The sequence below is a fragment of the Thunnus albacares genome, chromosome 4 (genome assembly GCF_914725855.1).
Source record: "Thunnus albacares chromosome 4, fThuAlb1.1, whole genome shotgun sequence".
Lineage (NCBI taxonomy): Eukaryota > Metazoa > Chordata > Actinopteri > Scombriformes > Scombridae > Thunnus > Thunnus albacares.
In genome coordinates, this window is record NC_058109.1 from 17425869 (window position 1) to 17448977 (window position 23109).

General features: G+C 40.7%; 1 protein-coding gene across 10 annotated transcripts in view; it reads left to right on the plus strand.

Annotated features, from left to right (window-relative positions):
• Window positions 1-23109, plus strand: part of cacna2d2a (calcium channel, voltage-dependent, alpha 2/delta subunit 2a) — a 155715-nt gene that overhangs the window by 128743 nt on the left and 3863 nt on the right. For 9 of the 10 annotated variants that reach the window (XM_044347711.1, XM_044347712.1, XM_044347707.1 and 6 more), the window contains 22 exons: window positions 1278-1388; window positions 2211-2289; window positions 9193-9242; window positions 11504-11593; window positions 12011-12079; window positions 12696-12770; window positions 12864-12938; window positions 13072-13143; window positions 13287-13358; window positions 13541-13602; window positions 15333-15409; window positions 18522-18582; window positions 19452-19549; window positions 20651-20741; window positions 20852-20914; window positions 21110-21213; window positions 21329-21427; window positions 21656-21747; window positions 21880-21927; window positions 22029-22100; window positions 22189-22341; window positions 22478-22530. In XM_044347711.1, coding sequence (XP_044203646.1) covers window positions 1278-1388; window positions 2211-2289; window positions 9193-9242; window positions 11504-11593; window positions 12011-12079; window positions 12696-12770; window positions 12864-12938; window positions 13072-13143; window positions 13287-13358; window positions 13541-13602; window positions 15333-15409; window positions 18522-18582; window positions 19452-19549; window positions 20651-20741; window positions 20852-20914; window positions 21110-21213; window positions 21329-21427; window positions 21656-21747; window positions 21880-21927; window positions 22029-22100; window positions 22189-22341; window positions 22478-22530 — 1766 coding nt within the window. Of the gene's footprint in view, window positions 1-1277; window positions 1389-2210; window positions 2290-9192; window positions 9243-11503; window positions 11594-12010; window positions 12080-12695; window positions 12771-12863; window positions 12939-13071; window positions 13144-13286; window positions 13359-13540; window positions 13603-15332; window positions 15410-18497; window positions 18583-19451; window positions 19550-20650; window positions 20742-20851; window positions 20915-21109; window positions 21214-21328; window positions 21428-21655; window positions 21748-21879; window positions 21928-22028; window positions 22101-22188; window positions 22342-22477; window positions 22531-23109 lie in introns of all 10 variants that reach the window. The other variant, XM_044347715.1, reaches the window with a different exon arrangement.

The window sequence follows — 23109 nt, forward strand, 5'->3', positions numbered from 1 at the left end:
TACTGTAACTATGTTCTGTAGCTCCAGCATGTTATTATATTTCCTGTCAAAGTTGCTATCTCATCAATTTAGTAAAACTGAATTGTCAGTGATAATACAGTGCTGCCAGCGAGTAGCCCAGGTTTGTATAAGACATTTCCAGAGTTCTGTCATTGTTGAATGTAGTTCTGATTATAACCGCTGTTGCAATGGAGTGATGCTAGCGTTTGCAGCAGCCAGCACAGTGGTGATGTCTGTCAGCAGCAGGCATCCACGTGCTCTCGACACAGGTGCTGCCTCAGCTCCGTATGCTGCTGTGTATTTTAGGAGGCTGCTGCCCTAATGGGCTCTGATGGGATGATTGATGAGCGCAGCCCAGAGGAGATCAGCCTCAGACACTTTATATTCCTCTGGTGGGCTTGTCGGCATAGAGCCAAGTGCCGGCTGCCCCCCCACTCGCCCCCCACCTTCCTTTGCCAGCAGAATGAGAAATAAAAAGGCCCCTTTAATCGCTGTCTGTGGCAGACTCACTTCCATGATTGGTGGCAGAAGCACAATAAAAATATGTAATTGTAGCAATATTATTTATCTTTATTAGAATCTTGTCAGATTGACATGCCGCTGGCCTGCATATCAATGGCAGCTGCCGTGCAGGCAGGCGGGGGGTTTGTATCAAAGCTGAATGCTAAAGACTGGTGCCTGGCTATGAACATACAGTACTAAAATGCTAGTGAAAATGCTTCTGACACTGTTAAATTTAACGCTACAATATTGTTGCATACTTCAAATGAAATCCTGAAATTATGATAATATGAGGAAGCCTGTTTCTACCAACAAGCAAATTATTAAATGTATGATGAAAAGGAAAGAAAACCTTTTATGAAGCTGAAAATGTAGGCCAAGAATGTATAAGGTCTATTTCAACAAAATGTTAGACAAAGAATATTATTTTTAACTCATACAATTTATTCCATTATAGATTTCTGCCTATATGCCCATTATATGATGCATTATTAGGCTACTCTTAATCACAAAGGATCAGACAAAGATCAATGTTTGTGTGACAAATATGGTTCCAGGAAAAACATTACACCCTCTTCATCCTACACCTGAAATTTTCTATGTACTCACACACATATGTAAACATAAGGGACAGCGCATCAACAGTGTTGCTATTTTAAGTGATTTCCTAACATCATCACCGTTTTTATTTTTGGATTTTCCGTAACCTGTCTCTGTGCCTCTTTCCCTCTCTTTGCTCTCCTCTCCTCCCTCTTTTCTTTCTTCGTGTGCCACAGGAGAGCAGCGCCCCGAGGGCCAACTGCAATAAGATGATAATGATGTTTACAGATGGCGGGGAGGATCGTGCACAAGAAATCTTTGAGAAGTACAACTGGCCCAACAAAACAGTGAGTCTGTCCCCATAAGGCTGTTATCTATTCATCTACTCACTTTGTTAGCCCAAGAGATCATACATGTCTAGGAACAGTCTTAGCGGGCCCTTTTCCCTCCCTGTCTCCCACCGTATTCTGTTGACATTGTCTCATTATAGCACAGGCAGTTGTGTTAGTTAGGCTGTCAGACATGCCAAGCGCTCCAATCTGTGCATAAAACGTCCTCTCCAGGCTTTCATCAGTTCCATTTTGGATGTTTTGATTGTGGATTTTTCCTCTTGTGAGTCATCTCTTTGGGCTTTCTTCAACTCTTTTCCCCTCTCTCTCTGTCTTTTTCTCCTCTTCTGCCTCTTTTGTTGTTTTGCTGCTGGTGTTAACAGCTCTGACCTGCTGACTAATTAGCCACTTTATCATCAGAGCCTTTAAAATTACAGCCAATAGATACTCAGTTTGTGTCTTTGTTCCAGTTTTGCTGTGACTCCCACCTCTCCTTTCCCCATTTCAAGGCCCCACCAATATTTATTCTGTTATCCATTACTATCCGGTTCCCTCATGGCGGCTGCTGTCATATAGGAATAATCTGCAATTTGACAACTCTCTCACTACAGTCTTGTGTTGGTGACAGTTGTGCGAGGTGACTAGGAGGCTAATCTAATCAAAACTCAAAATTTGTGTGTTGTCGTCGACAGTTGTCGTATGACAGTGAACTTTTTGCTTTCCAGTAGTTTTTTGCCCCAGTGTCTGTCTTTGCAGGAAGTTTAGTTTTGGCTGTATAATTTTAAAACTACCTTCTCTTTTGTCCTCTCAATCTCTCCATTTGTCTTTTTCTCCATCCAGGTTCGTGTATTCACCTTCTCCGTTGGCCAGCATAATTATGATGTAACCCCTTTGCAGTGGATAGCCTGTGCCAATAAAGGTAGGCGGATAAGGTCCTTGCATGTAAAATGTAAAGGAGAACTGTGGTGGCTGGCTGTGACTCAGGAGGTAGAGTGTGGTGTCCACATGGCAAAGTGTCCTTGAGCCAACTGCCAACTCCTGATTTTATAGATGGACGTTGTTTCCACCATACTTGACATCCACTGATACCCCTGAACAATATTATACATGGTGATATCAAAGGACACACCAGCAACCACTGCATTTGTGGAGCATTATTGTGACTGACATAGTCTCACACAACTCATCCTGTAGTGGGAAATGCAAAGCTTTATCACTTGTAACAAAAGAACTCGGAATTAAAATTTGGCATTTGCTCTTGATGAGAACACTTTCCCCAAGGCTAATAGGCAAAACAACAAACAAACAAGACAGAAATGGTCGGCGCAGTGGTACAGTGGTCTGAAGATCATCATGTTGACCACTTTCACCAGCATCTCATAACCAGATATAAACAGAGCAATGATTGAAGTTGGAAAAAGAAAGAGCCTGAGATCTTGTGCCATTGTAAAGATCCAACTACTTAGATCCTGATTGTACACCTGCTTTATCTTGTTTAGAGTTGTGCGGATTGGAATCTATCCCAGCATGCATTGGGCAAAAGATGTCTGATAAACACCCACATTCACACAGGCAATGTGGAGTTTACAGTTAATAAAACCTGCATGCCTTCGGACTACGGGAGGATTTGGTTTGACGCCACAACCTTCTCGCTGTGAGGCCACAAGTGCTAACCCCTGACCAACCATGTCAATCATTAAAATGCAACGCAATTATACAAGTCATATGTAGAAAAGAAATCTGGTGGTACAATCTGGTGATAATTTATTTTTCCTGGTGCATATTCTAAAGGGGCAGAGCTTAAATGGATAGCATTCATTCTCAGATTTTCATTCCATACAATCAAGTTTTCCGTTCAATTTTCTCATAAATATTTTGCTGAACAGCATAACATAACATTTATTCTGAATATAAATATATCATAATATTCACTTAAATTAACACATGAAATTCAATATTAACAACCCCTGCTTCTCAACAAACCATTAGTGAGATTTACGCAGTTGTCTCTCTTAACTACATGAGAAAAATCAAATCAATATTTTATCAGTCTGAGGTAGCCACAGTCCCTAAAATAACCCGACAAACAGTCAGCTCTGCTTCTGAGCGACAGTCTGACAACCCATATGATTCAGCTGCTCATCCTCTTAGCTTCTTTGTCAGCATGAATCTCATCTTGACTCAGTTCATTTAAGCCTAATCTAACTCAGACTGTTATGTTGCTATTCTCAGTTTTGGGCCCTGTTAGTTTTTTAATCCATAACTCACTTCTCTTCCTCTCTTTTGTGGCTTGAATTAATTTTGTTTCTCAGTGTTGCGGTTTATCTGGAGCGGCTCCTTTATGAGGCCTTAGCTGTCTGTATGAAGCCTCGGCTAACTGCTTGCTGATTAGCTTATTGCCAGTGGAGCCAAGTGCTTCAGAAGTATCTCCCTAGAAGTTGTTATTAATTAGCAGGAGGAGTCTGGTAGCAGGATGATTACCGTGCCATCTCCCTGTCATGCTGAGGAAAGTCCAGGATTACGCCTCTGTGCCAACATGCTCTCTGCTTTTCGCCACTGTAGTGATTACCATGGTACTAAAGTGTATGCCAACATAAGACAATAGTGTTGCCACACCAGCCTCAATGGAGCTGTCCTCTCATATCTTCAGTACTTATTACTCTTTGGTATCTCACTCCAACAGAGCCAGCTCCCTGACACTTCCACAGGCCCTAACCCTTCACCCATGACATATACACATTTGACAAACTGCATAAACACACACAACTAGGCCACTCGGAGATGCTAGCTATTGTCTCACTTGAGCTGCAATCCCATCTTAAGAAGAAGGTACCCTCTCTGTGACTCTAAGGACAGTGAAACCATTTCTCCATGCTCTCAATAAAATGCAAAACAGATAGGAGAGTTAACTTCAAAGTAGGTGAATGGAGGATAAAAGTAGAAAATATGATATACTGCATTTGTGATCCTAATACTTCCACAAAAGCCGTGCTTATACTGTAATGAAAAACCAGGAATAAAATATCTCACAAATTGAAGATGGCCATCCACAACAGAAGTAAAATCCTCAAACAACTTAATTACACCATCAAATTTGTACAAAGTTTACTGGGTGAACTTATGATAGTTTATATAGTGTTTGAACAGCATGCATAGAAAGCAGTGCATGCTGGACTACAAATAGTAGCAGGAAAATACATACACTCAGCACAGTGTAATTTATCTACATTATGATTGACCTGCATAACAAATACTTTGTGTAGAAAGTACTAAAACACCCTGTACCTGCATTTTGTCAAAAAAAGCTTGACATGTGATATATTTTAAACTCAAATTACTTCATGCTCCTACTTCTACGTTTAAGGAAAACTGACTTCTAATTGTGCCAAGGCATTATGTAAATGAGTTTTACAAAGAAAATACGTTATTGATTAAAATCATAATTGCCCCTCACACAAGGGACCTCCTTTGTTAACCTGAATAGCACAGAGGAGATCTAAATTACATCTTACTTTTTAGTTACTGCCTATATTTTCCTCTCTTCACCTTTCGTCGTGCTTTGCCCCACAACCACAGATGCCACGTCTCTGGCATGCAGCCAAAAGCACTGGAACAAACTACTGCTCTGAACAAAACTATAACAAATAGCTGTGCCCGGCATGTGTGTCTATGCATGTGAACCATAGACTGTGTATGCATGGGCGTGTGAGTGTGTGATGTGTGCGTGATGTCTGCATGCTTGCATGTGCAAATGAATGAGACAGAGAAGGCAAATCTCAAACCACTGTGGCAAAGTGCATAATGTATCAAAATAATGAGAGTCATCTCTGCCTTTTAACATTCTGGGGATGCTGTCTTCATTTCGCGGCTCTTTGTATAAACACTCATGGCTTTAATAACTTGGGGAGCGGTGTGGTTATTGACCCAGTCGGTCACTCTCCTCCATTCCTAATCAGTAGCAGCAGTGCCTGGGGCTCAGCATTCCCAATGAGCCTCCACATTTACATCCTACAGCACAACCATGAGTGTGGAGAGGTCAATGGCCACAAGCTCTATCGTGCCTGCGTGGCCCAGCATCATCAGCTGGAGCTGAAGGCATTACATGTACCTAATAACATGGAAGAGATTAAACTTCAATCTACTAATGGATCGTTTTTGTACACAGTTTGAATGTTTAAAGAGGTACTGCACACTTAAACATGTTTTTTGAGCTGTAAATTAAATTAAATGACTGTACTGTAATGAAACACATCAATGCTGGTGTTAATATTGACATTGACACCAAATTTATATTGAAATGCAGCAGGCTTTGTGGTAATGAAACAATTGTATGATTGGTCTCACTCCTTCCTTAAACACAGCTGATGTGACTTTGCTCACCACTGTGAAGCCTGAAACCCAGTCGTCGTTGCTTGTGTCTTTGATTTTGAACGATTAAGCTTCTTCCTTCTATTGGGCACAAAAAGGCTTGAACCTGCAAAGTGCCGCTTGCGGCTATATTTTAGTATTGTAAATGCACAGATAGTTGTAGGTGTTTTCATATTTGTCTCACTATATGGGTTCATTTTGATTGTTTCATATAAGCTGTTGGAATTTTCAGGGTCTCCACTCCTCAACCTTTGAGTTGAAGAGCGGAAAACCCTGAATTCATGAAGTCTATCAAAGACATGGATGTAATTGTGTTGACAGAAACATTGTGTCAAAATGATGTGCTCATTCACTGTCCTCCAGGATATAATGAAGTCATGGTGCCCTCGATAAAATTTAAAAAACGCAAGGGCAGAACATCGGTGGGGATCTTGGTGTGTTATAAAGGAGATCTTTGCCGTCAGATCTCAACAGTAAAACAGGGTAAATCACACATTTGGTTAAGGTTAAATCAAACCATGGGCATAACTGATAGGGATGTGCTATTTATATAACCCCTGTAGATTCTCCTTACTTTGAAGAAGACATTTTTGAAACTCTCCGTTCAGAAATCGCCTGTTTCCAAGCCCAGGGAAACATGCTTCTAACTGGAGATCTGAATGGATGAACAGGAATTGAACCTGATGTCATCGACCCACAGGGCAGCAACCATGTGTTTGGTCAGTCTCCCCTGTTTACCACACCAACCATCACCCATCGGAACAACCTTGACTCTGAAATAAATCAAAGTGGCAGGCAGGTAGTGCATCTCTGTCGGGCCTTAGGCTTGTACATAGTTAATGGTAGGTTCAGAGGGGAGTCTTTAGGGAGATTCACATACTTCTCAGCTCGTGGGTCTAGTGTAGTAGACTATGTTAATCACTGACATGGACCCCTCCACTATCAGTACATTCACTGTCAGACAGAAATCCCCCCTTTCAGACCACAAACAAATGAATGTGTTCTGTAAACTCTCAGGTCAATGAGTGACACAAAAAGGGGAACCCAATAAGCTGAATACATTAAATCCTACTTACAGATGGGAGTGGAGAAAAAACTAGATTATACCCACATGAAACCTGAAGATATTGAGAACGCCATTAATGAAAATCAATTCTGGGATGTGTTGAACCACTTCAACACAAAGCAACTACAAGCATTACCCATCCAAAATGGTGACATCTGGAGAGAACATTTTGAAAATCTGTACAAATACCAATAAATCTAATTAATTCAGATACTCCAAACATTAGAAGAAACAATGAAAGACAACCAAAACCCCCTTTATTTCCCAGTTACTTGGGAATAATTGACTGCACAGCCAAAATCTCTCCAGCCAAGGAAAGCTTGTGGTTCAGACAGCATTAAAAATGAAAAGCTCAAATACAACATCCCAGAGATGCAGGGTTAAGTGTTGAAGTTGTTCAATATTGTATTACAATGGGGCTCATTGCCCCCATTCATAAGAGTGGGGACAAATCAGACCCTAGTAACTACTGTGGCATCTGTGTCAGCAGTTGTCTAGGTAAATTATTCTCTCGTATTCTAGTAAAAAAAAAAAAAAAAAAAAAGGATACCAGATTTCCTTGACAAACACTCCATCTTGAGTAAAATCAAATTGGCTTCCTCCCAAAACGTTGCACTACTGACCATGCATATACCCTTCACACTTTAATATACAAACATGCGCACCAAACTAAAAATGGCAAGATATTCACTTGTTTTATTGATTTCAAGAAAGCTTTCGACTCTATTTGGCATGAAGGGCTCTATCACAGACTTCTACATTGTGGTATAGGGGGAAAAATGAACGATCTGGTTAAATCAGCGTATTTGGAAAATAGGTGTGCTGTCAAAATTGGAGACAATCAAACTGAATTGTTCACCCAGAGAAGAGGGATTTGTCAGGGTTGCAATTTAAGTCCGACTTTATTTAATGTGTATATAAATGAACTTGCTGTTCAGTTGGATCAATGTGCTGTTCCTGGCCTCTCCGTCCTAGACAGAGAGGTGAAGTCTGTTTTATGCTGGTGACCTTGTTCTGCTGTCTCCTACTGAAAAAGGACTACAGCAGCTGGACATAATAGAAAAGTACTGTCAGAACTGGGCCCTGGCAGTAAATATGAAGAAAAGTAAGCTTTCAAAAACGCTCCAGATGTCAGGAGAACAAATATTATTCTATAATTACCATAAATAATCATATAATTGAACATAGTATGAGTTATACCCACCTTGGTATAACCATAATAACATCAGGGAGTTTCAACATAGCAGTGAATGCACTAAAAGAAAAAAAGCTTGAAGAGCTTGAAATGCTATTAAGAGAAAATTTAATAATTTCCAAATTCCAATTAAAACCCAACAGAATATTTACATACAGTCTGCAGATATATTTTACACATACACAGAAAAACACCAACAAATGCATGTAGAGCAGAATTAGGCAGATACTCACTGATAATTAACACTCAAATGTTTTAATCACCTTAAATCCAGCCCCATAAACATCCTCTATTCCAAACGCCCTCCAAACCCAAGAGCCAAGCTCAGAAAAGAGTCCCCTATGTCAGTTGGTGCTGAGACGAACTGCCCCCTCTCAGACACACTCTGACCAGTCTCACACTGACACTGCTTTCCAAACAGAGTAAACTAAGTTGTAACGCAATGTGAAGAAACCTATTCAGAACATTAGAAAGAAGAAACTAAAAGCCAAAGTAGATTAGAATGTTATTTGGCCCTAAAAATAGATTATTATTTGGCAGAATATCTCTCTACTGTCAGAGATAGAAAGCAGAGACAGATCCTAACCAAGCGCAGGCTGAGTCACCACAAATTGGCAATCGAAAAAGGAAAACACGAAAAATCATGGCAACCAAAAGAGAACAGAATATGTGGTCACTGTTCGACAGGTGAGGTTGAGACAGAGATGCACTTCCTCCTACGGTGTAAAACATCAGTGAAATAAGGAACATTTACTTTACCAAGTTCAACACTGTAATTTCAGATTTCAAAGAGCTTAATGACCTCTCAAAATTAAAAATACTCCTCAGAGAAGGAGACAGGGCAAATTGTGCCCATTATCTATCAAAATACCACAACCTGAGGTACAGTGAATGACCTACACACACACACAGCAAATGCACACAAATACATGCACAGCATATACTGTACATATATATATATATATAATCAATATATATCAATCTTAATGTTGTGTTAATGTTCATATGATTGTTATTTTGTACAGTCCAAATATTTGAACAATTTGTATTTCGATGCTTTGGCAACATTGTTCTCGCCCATTAAAGCCCATTGGATTGAATTGATTTGAAACTGTGATGACACAGGCATGCAGGCTGGACGCAAGCCTTCAGTTGAAATAGTTTTATATTGATTCTGTCTTCTTAATCTTCAGGTTACTACTTTGAAATTCCATCAATTGGAGCCATCAGAATCAACACCCAGGTGAGATATATGGACTGTGTACAAGATACTGAATACACCTTTCTTACATGAAATTGTAAGAACAACTATATCAAGCGAGGAGAAAGTCCGTTCCTTCTCCATGGTTGCTTTGATGATGATTACACAGATTGTCGATATGCCTTTAAGTATTCGTAATTAAGGGACAGAAGACGGCACAGCTGGATTGAAAGGAAGTGACAGAGTTGGAGATGGTGTGATAATAAATAAGGTTGCAGACTTTCTCTTAGAAGCTCTGAACTAAAGTCTTTCAGATTTCTTTCTGTCTTTCTCTCTCTCTCTGCGTCACACACACCTCACACCACACACCCAGGGCCCTGCCACCCCCCTGCACTTGCTTGCGGCACTATGAGCCTCTGGAGGCCCTTGGGAAAACCTCATTCCAGCTGCAGAAATTGACTCAGTTGCTGGGGGGTGGTGGTGGGGGGTACTGCACACCCCTCTCTCCCCCCCGTCTCCCCTCCTTTCTCCTCCCCCATCCCCTCAGCCCCGGTGAGCGATCAGGCCCCAGAATAGACTGTCAGCTGTTCCATTAACTCTGGCATATTTATATTCTGAGAACTGCTACTTACTCTAATAGGTTTTCTGAAGGTGGGTGACTACAGCTCTCTGTGCAGGCCCAGAAGACACATCGGGGTCTTGTGTTATTTAACCGTACTCTGCCCTTCAACATCACACTCATCACATAGACTCACTAGACTAAGATGGCAACATCAAATAACAGATGAAACACAGATGACAAAAACATTAATCATAATGTCCCGAGTCAATGCAATATGTGGGAAGAGCAGAATAGTTTTTAAAATAAATGGCACTATAGTTTGAGTTTCTATGTGACTGAAGGTTTATTTTTTTAGTGATCTTCTTTGTTTAGGATCTCAGTGGAGCAACAATGACAGGCAGCCATGAGTTAGAGAGTTTGCCTTTAGAGGGAATGTGTTGATGAGTTTACTCTCTGTGATCGGAGCTGTTACAATGACCAGGGAGACAATAGTGTTTAATCAACGCACAAGGATGCTGTTTGAGTCTATGTGGCTCTCCTTCCTTTGGACCACATATCTGAGGTTGCTGACTTTTTATGTTTCCTAGATTGTTCTAGCCAAGCGGAAAATTTCCCCTTATATCCCGTGAAAAGGTCTGGCTGTCACTGTCCTGATGGAATATCTCCCTGTGGCGCGTTAAACTGGACTTTTATTGAGCTAATAATAGAATAGGTTACGCTTGTCAGCACCTCACTGTTCAGGCGATGAAAAACAAACGGTCAAAAGCATGTTACTGAAGTAGTTGTGTGCTTATACAGGGCACCCCTTTTGTGTATTGAGGATAGACACACAAAGGGTGGTGGCAAAGGTCAAAATTTGTGATAATATTTCCCTTTTCACTGCAAAGTGGATGGAAATTGTTTATCATGTGACAACGGCTAATGTTTTTAAAATCCCCCGCAGAGCTGCTGCTTTTTCGCTGATATTGTTTGAACACATTGTGTTGCGAAAAATAGACATTTGACGTTATAATTCACCATCTGAGAAAGAATTTTGAGTCGTAAATGTTGGCAGAAGTATACACTTTAATTAGAGAACAATTTTGCTGTCTCTCATCTGTACAATAACAAGACACTGAAGGCTCGTAGTGCAATCAGTCCCGTCCCCTGCAGGCTTTTTTTCCCCCTCCAAACTGTGCGGTTTCTGTTGTTTTATGTCATGAGGTCACTCACTCAATAATTTTACCAATTACAAACCATCTCCAAAATGACTTGGATCAATAGGTTGTGTAAAAAAAAAGACATCTCAGCTGCTGTACGAGGTGACTCCTTAGAACAAAAGAATATAGTGAATATGATGTATTACTAGTAGACTTAACCCCTCACCTCTATTCACAATCACTGTGGGACATTCTCACAGTGCCGGCGTTGACAGTAGAGCCTCTGGGAGAATGGCCTGTTTGCACGTTGTGCCATTGACACCCTTAATGTGTTTTTAATAGCTCCTTCATAATGATGAAAAACGGCCTTGAGTGGCTTAGGACTGGAGGCTTTATGGCCCTGCAGGACCAGGATGCTGCTGCTGGTGGCCCACTGGTTTATGGTGACAGAGAGGAGGCCGGTCAGGGTCTTATAGTTTTATGACAGATGAACATTCGAAGGCTCTTCCGGCTCTCCATTTTAATGCCTGTACATAACAAGCACCATAAATGTCTGTTTGATTATGTGTGTTTATTAACGTTCTGACTTTTTGCTGTTTCAGGAGTACCTGGATGTCCTGGGTCGTCCCATGGTGCTGGCTGGGTCTAAAGCCAAGCAGGTCCAGTGGACAAACGTTTACCAGGATGCTCTGGTGAGAGAAAACTTAAATAGAAAGAACATTTTATTTGATTTAAAGTAATAAATGTATCCTTCTCCTAGTATTTCATGTACAAACATTTCATTATTTATACCTCTATCATTGCTCTGTAAATCATCACTGTTTGTTTAAGATTTTGCTTTAAATTCCTGCAATGAACTGGAAAATAAACAAGCCCAAATAAACTCCTACAGGTAGTTTCGATGTCACAACTTTTTAATCTGTTGTCTGTGAAGATTCTCAGTCATGCTGTATCTACAAGTGCCAAGTCAAAGGCAACTGACTTGCTTTAGATTCCTGAAGGCTTCTTTTGAAGTTTTCTGTGTTTATTGGATTGTAACTGTGCAATACATGAATTTTTTTGAAACCATTAAAAACATTCTTAATTGAATTATGAAATGTTTTCATCAGGGTTTGGGCCTTGTCATCACTGGGACGATGCCGGTCTTCAACCTCACTGCTGACACTGCAAGTGCTCAGGTAGTAATAACACTGCAACACAAGATATGAACCTTAAAACTTACACGTATTTTCATTCATTTACACATCATATCACTTAACCTGGACTATTTCAACTCCAACTGATTGTTTGTATCAATCAGTCTGTCCTTTAATTATTTATGTGAGAACAACGTTTATGCTGTCCTCCAGGTAGTTGAGGCTAACACATATAAGGCTCAAAACACAATAAGAGTTGGACTAAAAGGAGGCTTTCAGGTTTTATTTTGCACCTCTGTGGTGTTGTTGACCATTATCACTCATTTGTAATGTCCACCTAGTTGCTGCTCTTGAAGACAATACCTCCCCCCTGAGGCGACAACAGACATCGCAACCTCTCATCTGTAGTATCAACTATATAATTATCCAGACAGCACATATGCGTCCGGCTTTCAGTGTTTACTCTGAGCTTGTCACACAGGTTTAAAGCAGTGATGTGGTGGCAAGCCGACTCAGCTTAAGATGGACTGTAAAAATATGGACTAATCAGATTGCACACAAAGATGGCACAGAGATGTTCTTAGCACTGTGTGATTCAATAATGTCAGTGGTGTTGTGGGTAAAATGCTGATATTTACTCCATGTGTTCCTCATACAGAACCAGCTCATCCTCGGAGTCATGGGAGTAGACATTGCAATCAACGAAATCAAAAGGAAGACACCTACATACAGAGTGAGTATGTTGTACACTTGATTTCAGTCTGCAGACTTTTTTTTTTTGCATATGGATCGTTATTGAATCACATCTCCTGCTTTTACTGTGCAGCTTGGAGCCAATGGCTACACCTTTGCAATTGACCCGAACGGTTACGTCTTGCTGCATCCTAACCTGCGACCCAAGGTAGGTCCAACAAGGAACTCTGCCCTGCTTTTAATGAGTTTGATGGTTCTTAAGCTAAATCTGGTTGTTTTTCCTGCTGACTGAAGTTAAGCCTTCCCTTATCTTCCCCTGCTTTATCTCTCACTGTGTTCAGATCATTAACTTCAGGGAGCCTGTCACTCTGGACTTCCTGGATGCAGAGCTGGAGGACAACAACAAAGAAGAGGTAAAAAAAAAAAAAAAACCTCCCTGAAACTGACTGTAAACTTACGTATATTTCATGTACGTTTCATTTGTCACTTGCTTTTTACACAGTGGTTTCATTTCAATGTCTCTGTACGGCTTTTCATGGCTCTGTTCGCTTCTCAGATCCGACGACAGATGATTGATGGCAAATCAGGGCAAAGGAAAATCAAGACGCTCATTAAGTCAGTTGATGAGGCAAGTCATCAATATATGAGACTCAATCATGATCCAAAGTAGCACCTTCCTGAATGGTGTTGTAATGAGTCTGAATCACTCAGTATGTTTAGGATCTGTTGTTTCCCTCCAATTATGGGGAAAGACGTGTGCCGAGGATGTGACAGTGTTACTTATCAGAGTCTCTTTGTGATTGTCAACAGAGGTACATCGACGAAGCCATACGGACGTACACATGGACGCCTGTGGAGGGCACAGATTACAGGTAGGTTTGAAATCAAAAACCCATCCAAAACATCACCTGGCCTCAGACCAAAAGATTGCACAACTTGAAGCTGTGAGTGAAGTCCAACTTTGATACATTTGATTTGTTGATTTTAAGCCACAAGTCACAGATTTACATTTGGAAGCTGTTACTCATCAACCAGCAGTGTTTGCAAATTTAAGATTATAGCTCACACTTTCAAACATTTGGAACAGACTGAACCTATCACTGATTAAAGACAAGTCACTCATTTGCCTTCTGTACTTGTATTAAATAATTCATCTGAATCACCCAAATTAAAGAACCTATTTCTTTCTCTCATAAAATCCTCAACAGTACTCTAAGCACAAATTCATTGCAAAGTTTATTCATCTCAAAACTTGGTTGAACATTTGAGGTTGCAGTATAATGACATTTCCTCCAGGGCAACATTTTGCAAATTAAAGTTTATGATATTCAGTAGTCCTACAAATGCCTGATGTGTGTTTCTTATTATATCTGCTGGCAGCTTGCCTGGTCCTGGCTGAGTCCGTATGAGGCTTTCTCTGCATAATTCTATTAATGTTCACCACAAATGGAAATTTCAGTATGTTTAAGAGTCCCCATGTGTTACTGTCAAATGTAACCCTAACCAGACAGTCATGGCTCTACTCTGCTATGCATCCTCCACATAGTTTAGAGCAGCACTTTGCTCAACAGTTAATGATGTTGGATGTTTCTTCAAATCTAAATTAGCTATATATTATAGTCGACTGTAGCTGTGGCTCAGTCTGAACCTGATACTGTCACAGCCTGATTTTCTATCTGTTCCAATTAATCCTCTTACTGAGTTATATTTTAGCTTTGTATGGCAGCACAGATCAGGCGATATGGATTCTTACTTTCATTTATGGCTTTGGTAGAAGACAACAAATACATTCCTCTTTTATTTGTAACATGTTTAAAATATTTCATAGTTTCACTTTGCCGCTATGTGTTCCAAATATCAACCATAATACAAACAAGATTCGCTCCCAACCAAGTTACGGTGCTTTGGAACAGCCGAGCATCAACCTTCTTGCCTGACGGTGGCAATGAGGACTTGCCAGATGTGTATTCTCACTATTTAATTTTAATTTAATGGAATCCAACTCAAAGATCGCCTGAAATAGGCAGTTCAACTTTCTGGGAAACTGCTACTTCCTTGAACAGTGCTGACTTCATGCTACACAAGACTGATCTGAAGACCTTGTTGTCAAATGACGCCATTCAAAATCTTGTTTCACAAGAAACTACATCACATTAAAGGCACCCTGTGGAGTTTTTGACCACTGGTGGCGCCACAGAGCAATATTTGCAGCATGAAAGTGCACAAGGACCCAGGGTGCAGGTGAGATGAAACACAATCCTGCTGATGGACAGAAACGTAGCAACAAAGTCAGAGAAGAAGACTGCTAGCACACAAACATGGAAGTAAATAATGCAGGTTTCAAATCCTTCCAAAAATCAGCTCTGCTCATGCTTTATAATGGAAGAAATGCACTTGTGTTAGACAGGGATACACACTATGTAACATAACTTTGTTTACAAAAAGCTCCAAAAGGTACCTTCAAGGAAGTAATGATATAATTTCATGGGACCTTTTAAACAAGTCTTGTTAATCACCTTCCTGTGTCTGTGTGTTTGTGTATTGGAGAGTTTATATGTGCATGCATAACGTGTTCCCGATTTTCTGCATCTGCCTCCCTCAGTCTAGGGTTGGTACTGCCCACATATAGCGAGAACCATATCAAAGCCAACCTGAGTGACCAGATCCTTCAGGTGCAGTGTAAGTACCCGGGAATACCCAGCATCCTTCACTCTCTGTCTCTCTCCCTCTCTTTCTCTCTTTCCACTCTTTTCTTCTCTCTCTCTCTCTCTCCCAAATATGACTTTACGCTCTTATTCAGTCCTTTGTCCTGGGTCTACAACATCATCATAGGGAGTGTCCAAGCGGAGTCGCCTTCCCTGCCCCTGCTTCCCCCTCTCTCCCCCCCCCCCCCCCCCTCTCTATACGCTCTCTGATAGGCAGGATCATACCTGAGTCCCCCGACTCCTCTACTGCCCCCTGTTCCCTCCTGTCTTCATGCTGTGCTGTAAAATGGTGATGTTTTTTCTTCACACTGGCTGAAGAAAAAAATAACTGAACTGACAGAAAGGTGAAAGCTGTGGTTTTACTGTGTAACTCAGGTGAAAATAATGGTGACCTTGTGCTATTATTTTTTTTGCCAAATGCTCTCGCCTCTTCTCCACCAAGTAATGATTCTGAAGCATCTGTGTTCAAAGTACCTTGATGTTCTGAAAACCTGTGAAAACATGCATGCTTTTCACTCTTTATGATGAGTTTTATGATTTTGGGAATTTTCCTTCCGTTATGTGTGTGATTTTTGTTTATCTTTTCAGTTGGATTGTGTGAGATGTTTCTCAGCTTTGGAATCATTCAGTAGATAAACTCCCACACGACCCGGATCAAGGGCTTGTCAAATGTGGGAGTTTGGGTTTTTGTGGGTCTGAATGGGGACACGTGTTGTCTCTCTCATTCTTTCTTTGTCCAGACCCTGTTACTGCCCTCTTTTCCTGGTTCATTTGATTTATCTTTTGTTCCTACCATAGTTATTCTTCACAATACTGTTTTTGTCTTCACGGTTTTCCTTACATTTTCCTTTTCTGGATTTCCCAGTTTTTCCGTTCTTCTGTTGGTTTTCCGTTTCTCGTTTGCTCTTGCAAATAAGATGTTTGCTCTTCATTTCTTTTTCTCTCTTGTCTTGTTTGACTTAAATTGGTTTCTTTCTTTCAAGAAAACAATATTTTTATTCAAACAGTAATTGAATAAAATATTGTCTGTGATCCCCCCCTTCCCACCCGATCCCCTGTTTCTTTTCTTGCTCACTCCTTCTCTGATGGATCCACACAGTGCCATACACCAAGGGCAAGTATACTCCATATTGGTCCACGTTCCCTCTACCTTTACTTCCTACTCCCTACCGCTGCCTCCTTCCCACACCTCTCGTCCTAAACCTCTTCCTGCTGCCCCCCCTCCCACCCTCACCTGTCCCAGCCTGCTTGCCTCTGTTCCTGCCCGTCTTGCCTTCAGGACCTTCCTTCTCCTCCCTTTTCCCTCTTTTTCTTCTCCTCTTCTTCTTTTTATCCTTCCTCCTCCTCCTCCTCCTCCTCCTCCTCACCCTCTTGCTGCAGCTCAGATCCCACATCTCTCACGATGGCTCTTCCAGTCCTCAACCTCACCCTCCTCCCCTACGTATCCACGCTGCTCCAGAAGCACAAAACGCCTACTGCACCCAAGGAAGACAGATATTCATGTTCTCTGTTAAAACTTGTCTTTTGTCCCCTCCCTAATCCTTTCCCTTCTGTGGATAGCTCCAAATGGGTTGTATCTGCCTTCTTTCTTCCTCTTTCTCTCTGTCACTCTTTCACTTTCTTCTCATTTTCTTTGACCATATTTCTCTCTTCTCCTCGTCTTCCTTTTCTCTCTTTCAGTATCATCGTTTCTCTTCCACTCTCTTTGCCTCTCATCTCTCTCTGTCTTTTTCTTACAGTGTCATTAGTTCATAAATGTCTTAACTAATTCCCACACTAGGGCTCAGATATTGATAGATCTTTCATTAAACAAATAAAAAAACCTCATTAGTGCTACTGTAGATCAATTTTGACCTCTTTTCCTATTTCTAGTTAGTTACTTTTTCATAATTTAAGGTGCCACACACAAAAATTTGAAATATTAATTTTGTAGTGCCACACCTTAGCTATAATAATATATCAGCACATATGTATCATGTACTGTAAGTACTGCTATTTATTAATTGTAGAGTAAATCAGGATCTCTGGTGGAAATATTTTAACTTAGATATAAATTTATTAGTCTAAATATAAAATAAAATACCTTTTGATGTCTGTTAGTTGCCGAAGTATCTCGCCTATAGCTGGAGGCGTCGCAGCCTGCAGACTGTCCCTACAGGGCTGAGCTGTGTCCTGTCCACCCAGGTCCTCCCATGTTGTCAGGTGTCAGGGTGCCGCTCGGTGCAGCGCCTGACTCCTGTGTCGTCCCTCTGTACTCCCTGTCTCCATCAGCTTGTCTCCCCCCCCCCTTTCTCACCCCTCAGACCGCCAGGGGCACGGCCCAACACTTCCTCAGTAAACCTGACCCCGGATGTGCACGGCATTGTGGGCGGAAAACTACCTGGGCACTCTATTTTAGCTCAAAAAGTAAATGTTGTATTCCTCGGCTGTACACAGATACAGGTGTGACATAATGAGAAAATACGGATTCATCGGAAACTCACCTGTCGAGGTTTTAATGATGGTACTGGTTGATATTTTCTGTTCTGTTCTGAATGTGATAGATGACGATGAAGTTGCCCTTCGACATGCCCTTCACAATGCAATGCATTTCCTCTGATTATGTGTCTCTCTGAGCCCTCTCCCCCACCAGTCTGAGGGGTGACCACTTCCATCAGGACCTTCACTCACCTCCCTTGCAATAGTTGGCCATGTTGATGCCTGCCTGATAGAAAAGCACTCATTGTGGTTAATCTGTCTGAGAACTTCCTTCCTGACACAACATGTCTGGCAAGTCAGTTCTCAGACACCCAAAATCTGTTAGATTGAAACCAAATGAATCGGAGATTGTTTGTTGACAAAGTAATAAACAAAAAGAAAATAAAAGGTGTGAGTGCTTGTGAAAGTAAAGCGGCCATCCATTGAGAGTCAGGTTCCATTTTAGGCACCATATTGGCTAACGCTAGTGTTCCCATGACTCCTCAGTGTTGCTATGGTAAACTCCCTTCTGCGTCCCTGCACCTCTGAAGAACAGCTGCTGTTTACCCACAACTCCCCACTGCTCTGCCCATTGCTCTTCCCAGATAATCTTCCCCTTTCTGTTGCAGATTTTGAATCACTGCTGCCAAACAGTTTTGAGTCTGAAGGACATGTATTCATTGCTCCCAGGTAGCCCTGTGTGTGAATGCTTGCTGTCGTTGATGGTCATCAGTTGTTGGTCTTGTCTTCACGTCTTTCAATTGCACAATATACATTTTTTTTGTGTCTTTGTGTGTGTTTATTTTGGCTCCACATTCAGCATCTATAAGCTTTATTGAATTACTTTTTTTGTGATGTTGAGTTGCACTTCATGTAAGTGGTTGGTTTCATTCATTCTGTTTTTTTTTTCATTTTGAGTGGTGTGTTTACTCATAATTACAAATTTTTAAAATACACAGGTTTTTTTTCAAGAAGAATATAAAATTCATCATAGTATTATAATACGCATTCTCTTGCCTATGTTATCCTCATTACTACAAAGTACCAAATCCACATCAAATCTCTTTTGCATGCTGCTTCAGTGTTGCTGCATGTTTATATCTTCTATAAATACATTTAGTTGTTGATGGTTAGGTCGTACAATGTAATGTTAAGAGTAAACTGGATATTTGACAGCATGATGTATAAATACAAAAATGTTGTATGAAAAAAAAAGACTGAAATCCTCTTTGCATGTGCTGTTTTGTTATCAGACCCGAGTGGCCTCCGGCTGCAACCTGAATTTTAAAACACACTGATAAAATCACCCTTTCATTGTGATGCCTGTGCTCTGCTCTGCGGTGTAATCCTCGTCTCATTTTGACTGACAGACAGACGTTTTAGCATTTGGAATTTAAGCTTTAAGACATGCATGCTGCGCACGATGGCATCAAGTAACGTGTATGAATTCATGCATCCCCACTTTGTGTTGTGTGTCCTTCTGTGTGGGATAAAGATAGTGTACACATGTTTGTTTTTCCCCTCTGTCTCTGAGTTAAAACGCTTTGTCTGTCCCTCAGGGAATACTGCAATGAACTGGAACTGTCCAACAACAACACCGAGTTCCTGCTCAACTTCATTGCTCTCATGGAGAAGGTGACACCGGACTCCAAACAATGTGAGCTTCATTTCTTTTCACTCACACACAAAATTAATATTTTATTTGTTTTAATTAGTTCATTCAAGATTGATGGATAAGGATGATGGATTTAATGGATAAGGCTGGCGATATTCTATATTTTTCTTATTGTCAACAAATGAAAAGCCCAAAACCAACAATCAATTGATCCCACTAACTATTATAGTCTGTGTAGCCAAAACTTCATATCGCTCATTCCTCTATGACATCATAAACCTCCATTATTTCCCCAAAACTATTAAAAACACACCAGTGGGCCACAGTGTTGCACTGGCTGACATCTTTCTTCACTACAATGAACATGGACACTATAGTTTATTTTAACTTATTCCTACATCTACCATCCTGCTGCTGTAAACACTCGCTAGAGCACCAAATGTGTGTTACTCCACAGGGGAAAATGGTCCCCGACAAGGTTACATTCTCTAGCTGATTTAGAAAATTACGTATCTTTAAATAAAAAATTAACTTCATATTTGTGACCCATTTTTAAAGATTCACACCCCCAGCCAGAACAAAAGGGTTTGAGGCTGAGTGCTATAGAGGTATTAAGAGCAAGACTAACACGTTGTTGGTTTTGGTCTTTTCATTTGATTTGCTGACAATAAGAATAATATAAATAGTGCAGAAGTATATCCGCAAAAATATGACAAGTTGTTAGTATTATTATTTATTATTGGTGCAATATCAAGTGTGACATCAAGTGCAAAATGGGAATAGTAAAGGTTCATTATCAGCAAATACTATATGGATATATTTCAATCCTACCACAATCTCTACTAATACCAAGCTTCCACAGAGACTGAGGGAGTTTTGTAGAATCACTTGCTGGGAGAAATATATGTTTAATTGTCACTGTAATCTTGATTGTTATATATATATTGGTTAGATTTTTAACCAAGTGGACTGAGCTCCTCAGTTGATACAGCTTTTTACTGGTCACTGTCAGATCCAATGTGTTCAGGAAAGAGAAATCTACGTCTGATGTGGATTTAACTCATATGTTATCTGATATCTGATAGTTGTTAATATTCTGTTTGTTTGCGACCTTTTTGTTCATCTCTACCGTATCATATTAAGGCGACAATTTGCTCCTTCATAACCTGATTCTGGACACCGGCATCATCAGGCAGCTGGTCGATAAAGTGTGGAAGAACAAAGACTTGAACACGTGAGTACAGTCAGCCAGCGCTGAGGGAAATGCAATTTTAGATTTGTACTGTGGAAAAGATTTAGATCATGAAGGCTTTTTCTGTCTCTTTTCTCCCTCCTGACATTTAGATATGGGTTTCTGGCTGTGTTTGCTGCAACAGATGGAGGTGTAACAAGAGTGTTTCCGAACAAGTAAGTGCACTCATCATCGAGGCTGTGAGTCTGGACTGCAGCTGCTCCGCAGTTCTGTTATGTTTTCACTTTGTTCTCTTTTAAAGTGGTAAGTTGTGAAGACTTTAAATGCTTCATAAACACATAGAATAGGTATGGCAGGCGGCTTGTACATCAGAGATTTACAGCTACGGTGTGTGTGGTCTTAAATCTCAGGGCTGCAGAAACCTGGGAGGAAGACCCTGAGCCGTTTAATGCCAGCTATTACCGCCGCAGTCTCGACAACAAGGGCTACATTTTCCGGGCGCCTTATCGTACAGGTGAATGATGCTCTTAGTCCTGGGTTGTATATCTCACACAGAGCCTCGTGATGTTGTGGCTCTTTGTTTCTAACCCCCCACCTGGCTTGTTTCTCTCTTTGTTTCCCTTCTGCAGCCAGAGATGAGCTGCTGAACCCAGAGAACGACACCATAGGGATCCTGGTCAGCACGGCGGTGGAAATCGCAATAGGAGGGAAGACCATCAAACCCGCAGGTGGGCTCAGTTCTCTAAGAGGGAGAGAAAATCCTAATAATGACACGTTAAATGTCAAAGAAAGCGAAGATGAAGATAATTACACGTCTGTGTTTGTCTTTTTTGTCACTTTGTGTGGACACGCGTGCTCTGCATCTATTTATTGTGCCTTTATGTGCATCTGTCTTTGAGCTTTTTGCATTTCGAATGTTCTTCATTGGATATTTTTTCCTAATTTCTCCCTCTCAGTGGTCGGAGTGAAACTGGACCTTGAAGCCTGGGTGGATAAGTTCAAGATTCTTGCCAGTAACCATACAGACAGCCGCCAAGGCTCAAACACGGTAACAAAATACATAAATATACATATGTATATATATATATATAAAGTATTGTGGGGAGATTCATATCACAGTATGTCTCTGGCAGTATTTCTCAGATGTTTAACTGATGACTTGGGTTTTTCTCTGTGACAGTGTGGACCAAACAGAGGCTGTGAAATGGACTGCGAAGCCAACAGTGATGTAAGCATTTCTGCTCAGATTGCTAGATGTACTGTATCAAAGTGCTGTACATCTTTCCACTGTTCTTCCACTTAACAGTCCATTTCTGTGTCCGTTTGCAGGATCTTCTGTGTTATTTAATAGATGATGGTGCATTCCTAATCATGTCTAATCAGAAGGAAGACTGGAACAAGGTGAATTAAATGAACACATTTTCACACTGACTGTGGTTTCTCTTTAATGCTTTCACCCATCTTGATCCATGTTTCTTATCCACCACAGGTGGGCATGTTCTTCAGTGATGTTGACCCCTATCTGATGTACGCGCTCTACAACAATTCTTTCTACAACCGCAAGGAGTCATACGACTACCAGTCAGTGTGTGAACGGATGCCCAACAGCGAGGCTGGAGCTGCACGCAGAGGAGTGTTTGTGGTAAGAACATAGACTTTAATGCAGAGGATGAGCAGACTAGAAGAAAAAGGATGAAAGGATTTTTCAGTCGATATGATGCACTCTTACTGCTTTTTTTGTTTGTTTTTGTTTTTTAACATTTCCTCTGTGTCCGCAGCCCACAATTGCAGATTTTGTAAACCTGGCTTGGTGGACATCAGCAGCTGCATGGTAAGAGTTCTTTAGCTCTACTGAACAGTAATATTCAGTCCAAAACATGCTGTAGGACACAGTACTATAGCTGCAATGATCAATTATTTTTATTATTGATAAATCTGCTGATTATTTTCTCGATTAATACTTTTGTCTATAAATTGTCAGAAAACAGTGAAAAATGCTTGTTATAAATTCCCCAGAACCAAAGGGACGTCTTCAAACGACTTGTTTTATCTGACCAACAGTTCAAAACACAAATATATTCAGTTTAGTATCATATATGACAAAAAACAGCAAATCCTCACATTTCAGCAGCTGTAAGCAGAAAATATTTGGCATTTTTCTTCCTGAAAAATATCTGAAATGATTAACCTTTAGAGACCCACCATAGACCCATTTTTGTCTTTTTTAGTGGTGGACGGGATGTTTAGGGGGAGATAGCAGGTCAACAGTATATGCCGCATAGAAGTGGTTTACATCATCTGAAAGCTGGGAACCTGAAGATTAATTTCGGATGCAGCTCAGTACTGTGTGTCAGGTTTTTCTAGTCATAAGTCTGTAATGAACATTGTGTTTTGGTTAGAAACTTTAGAC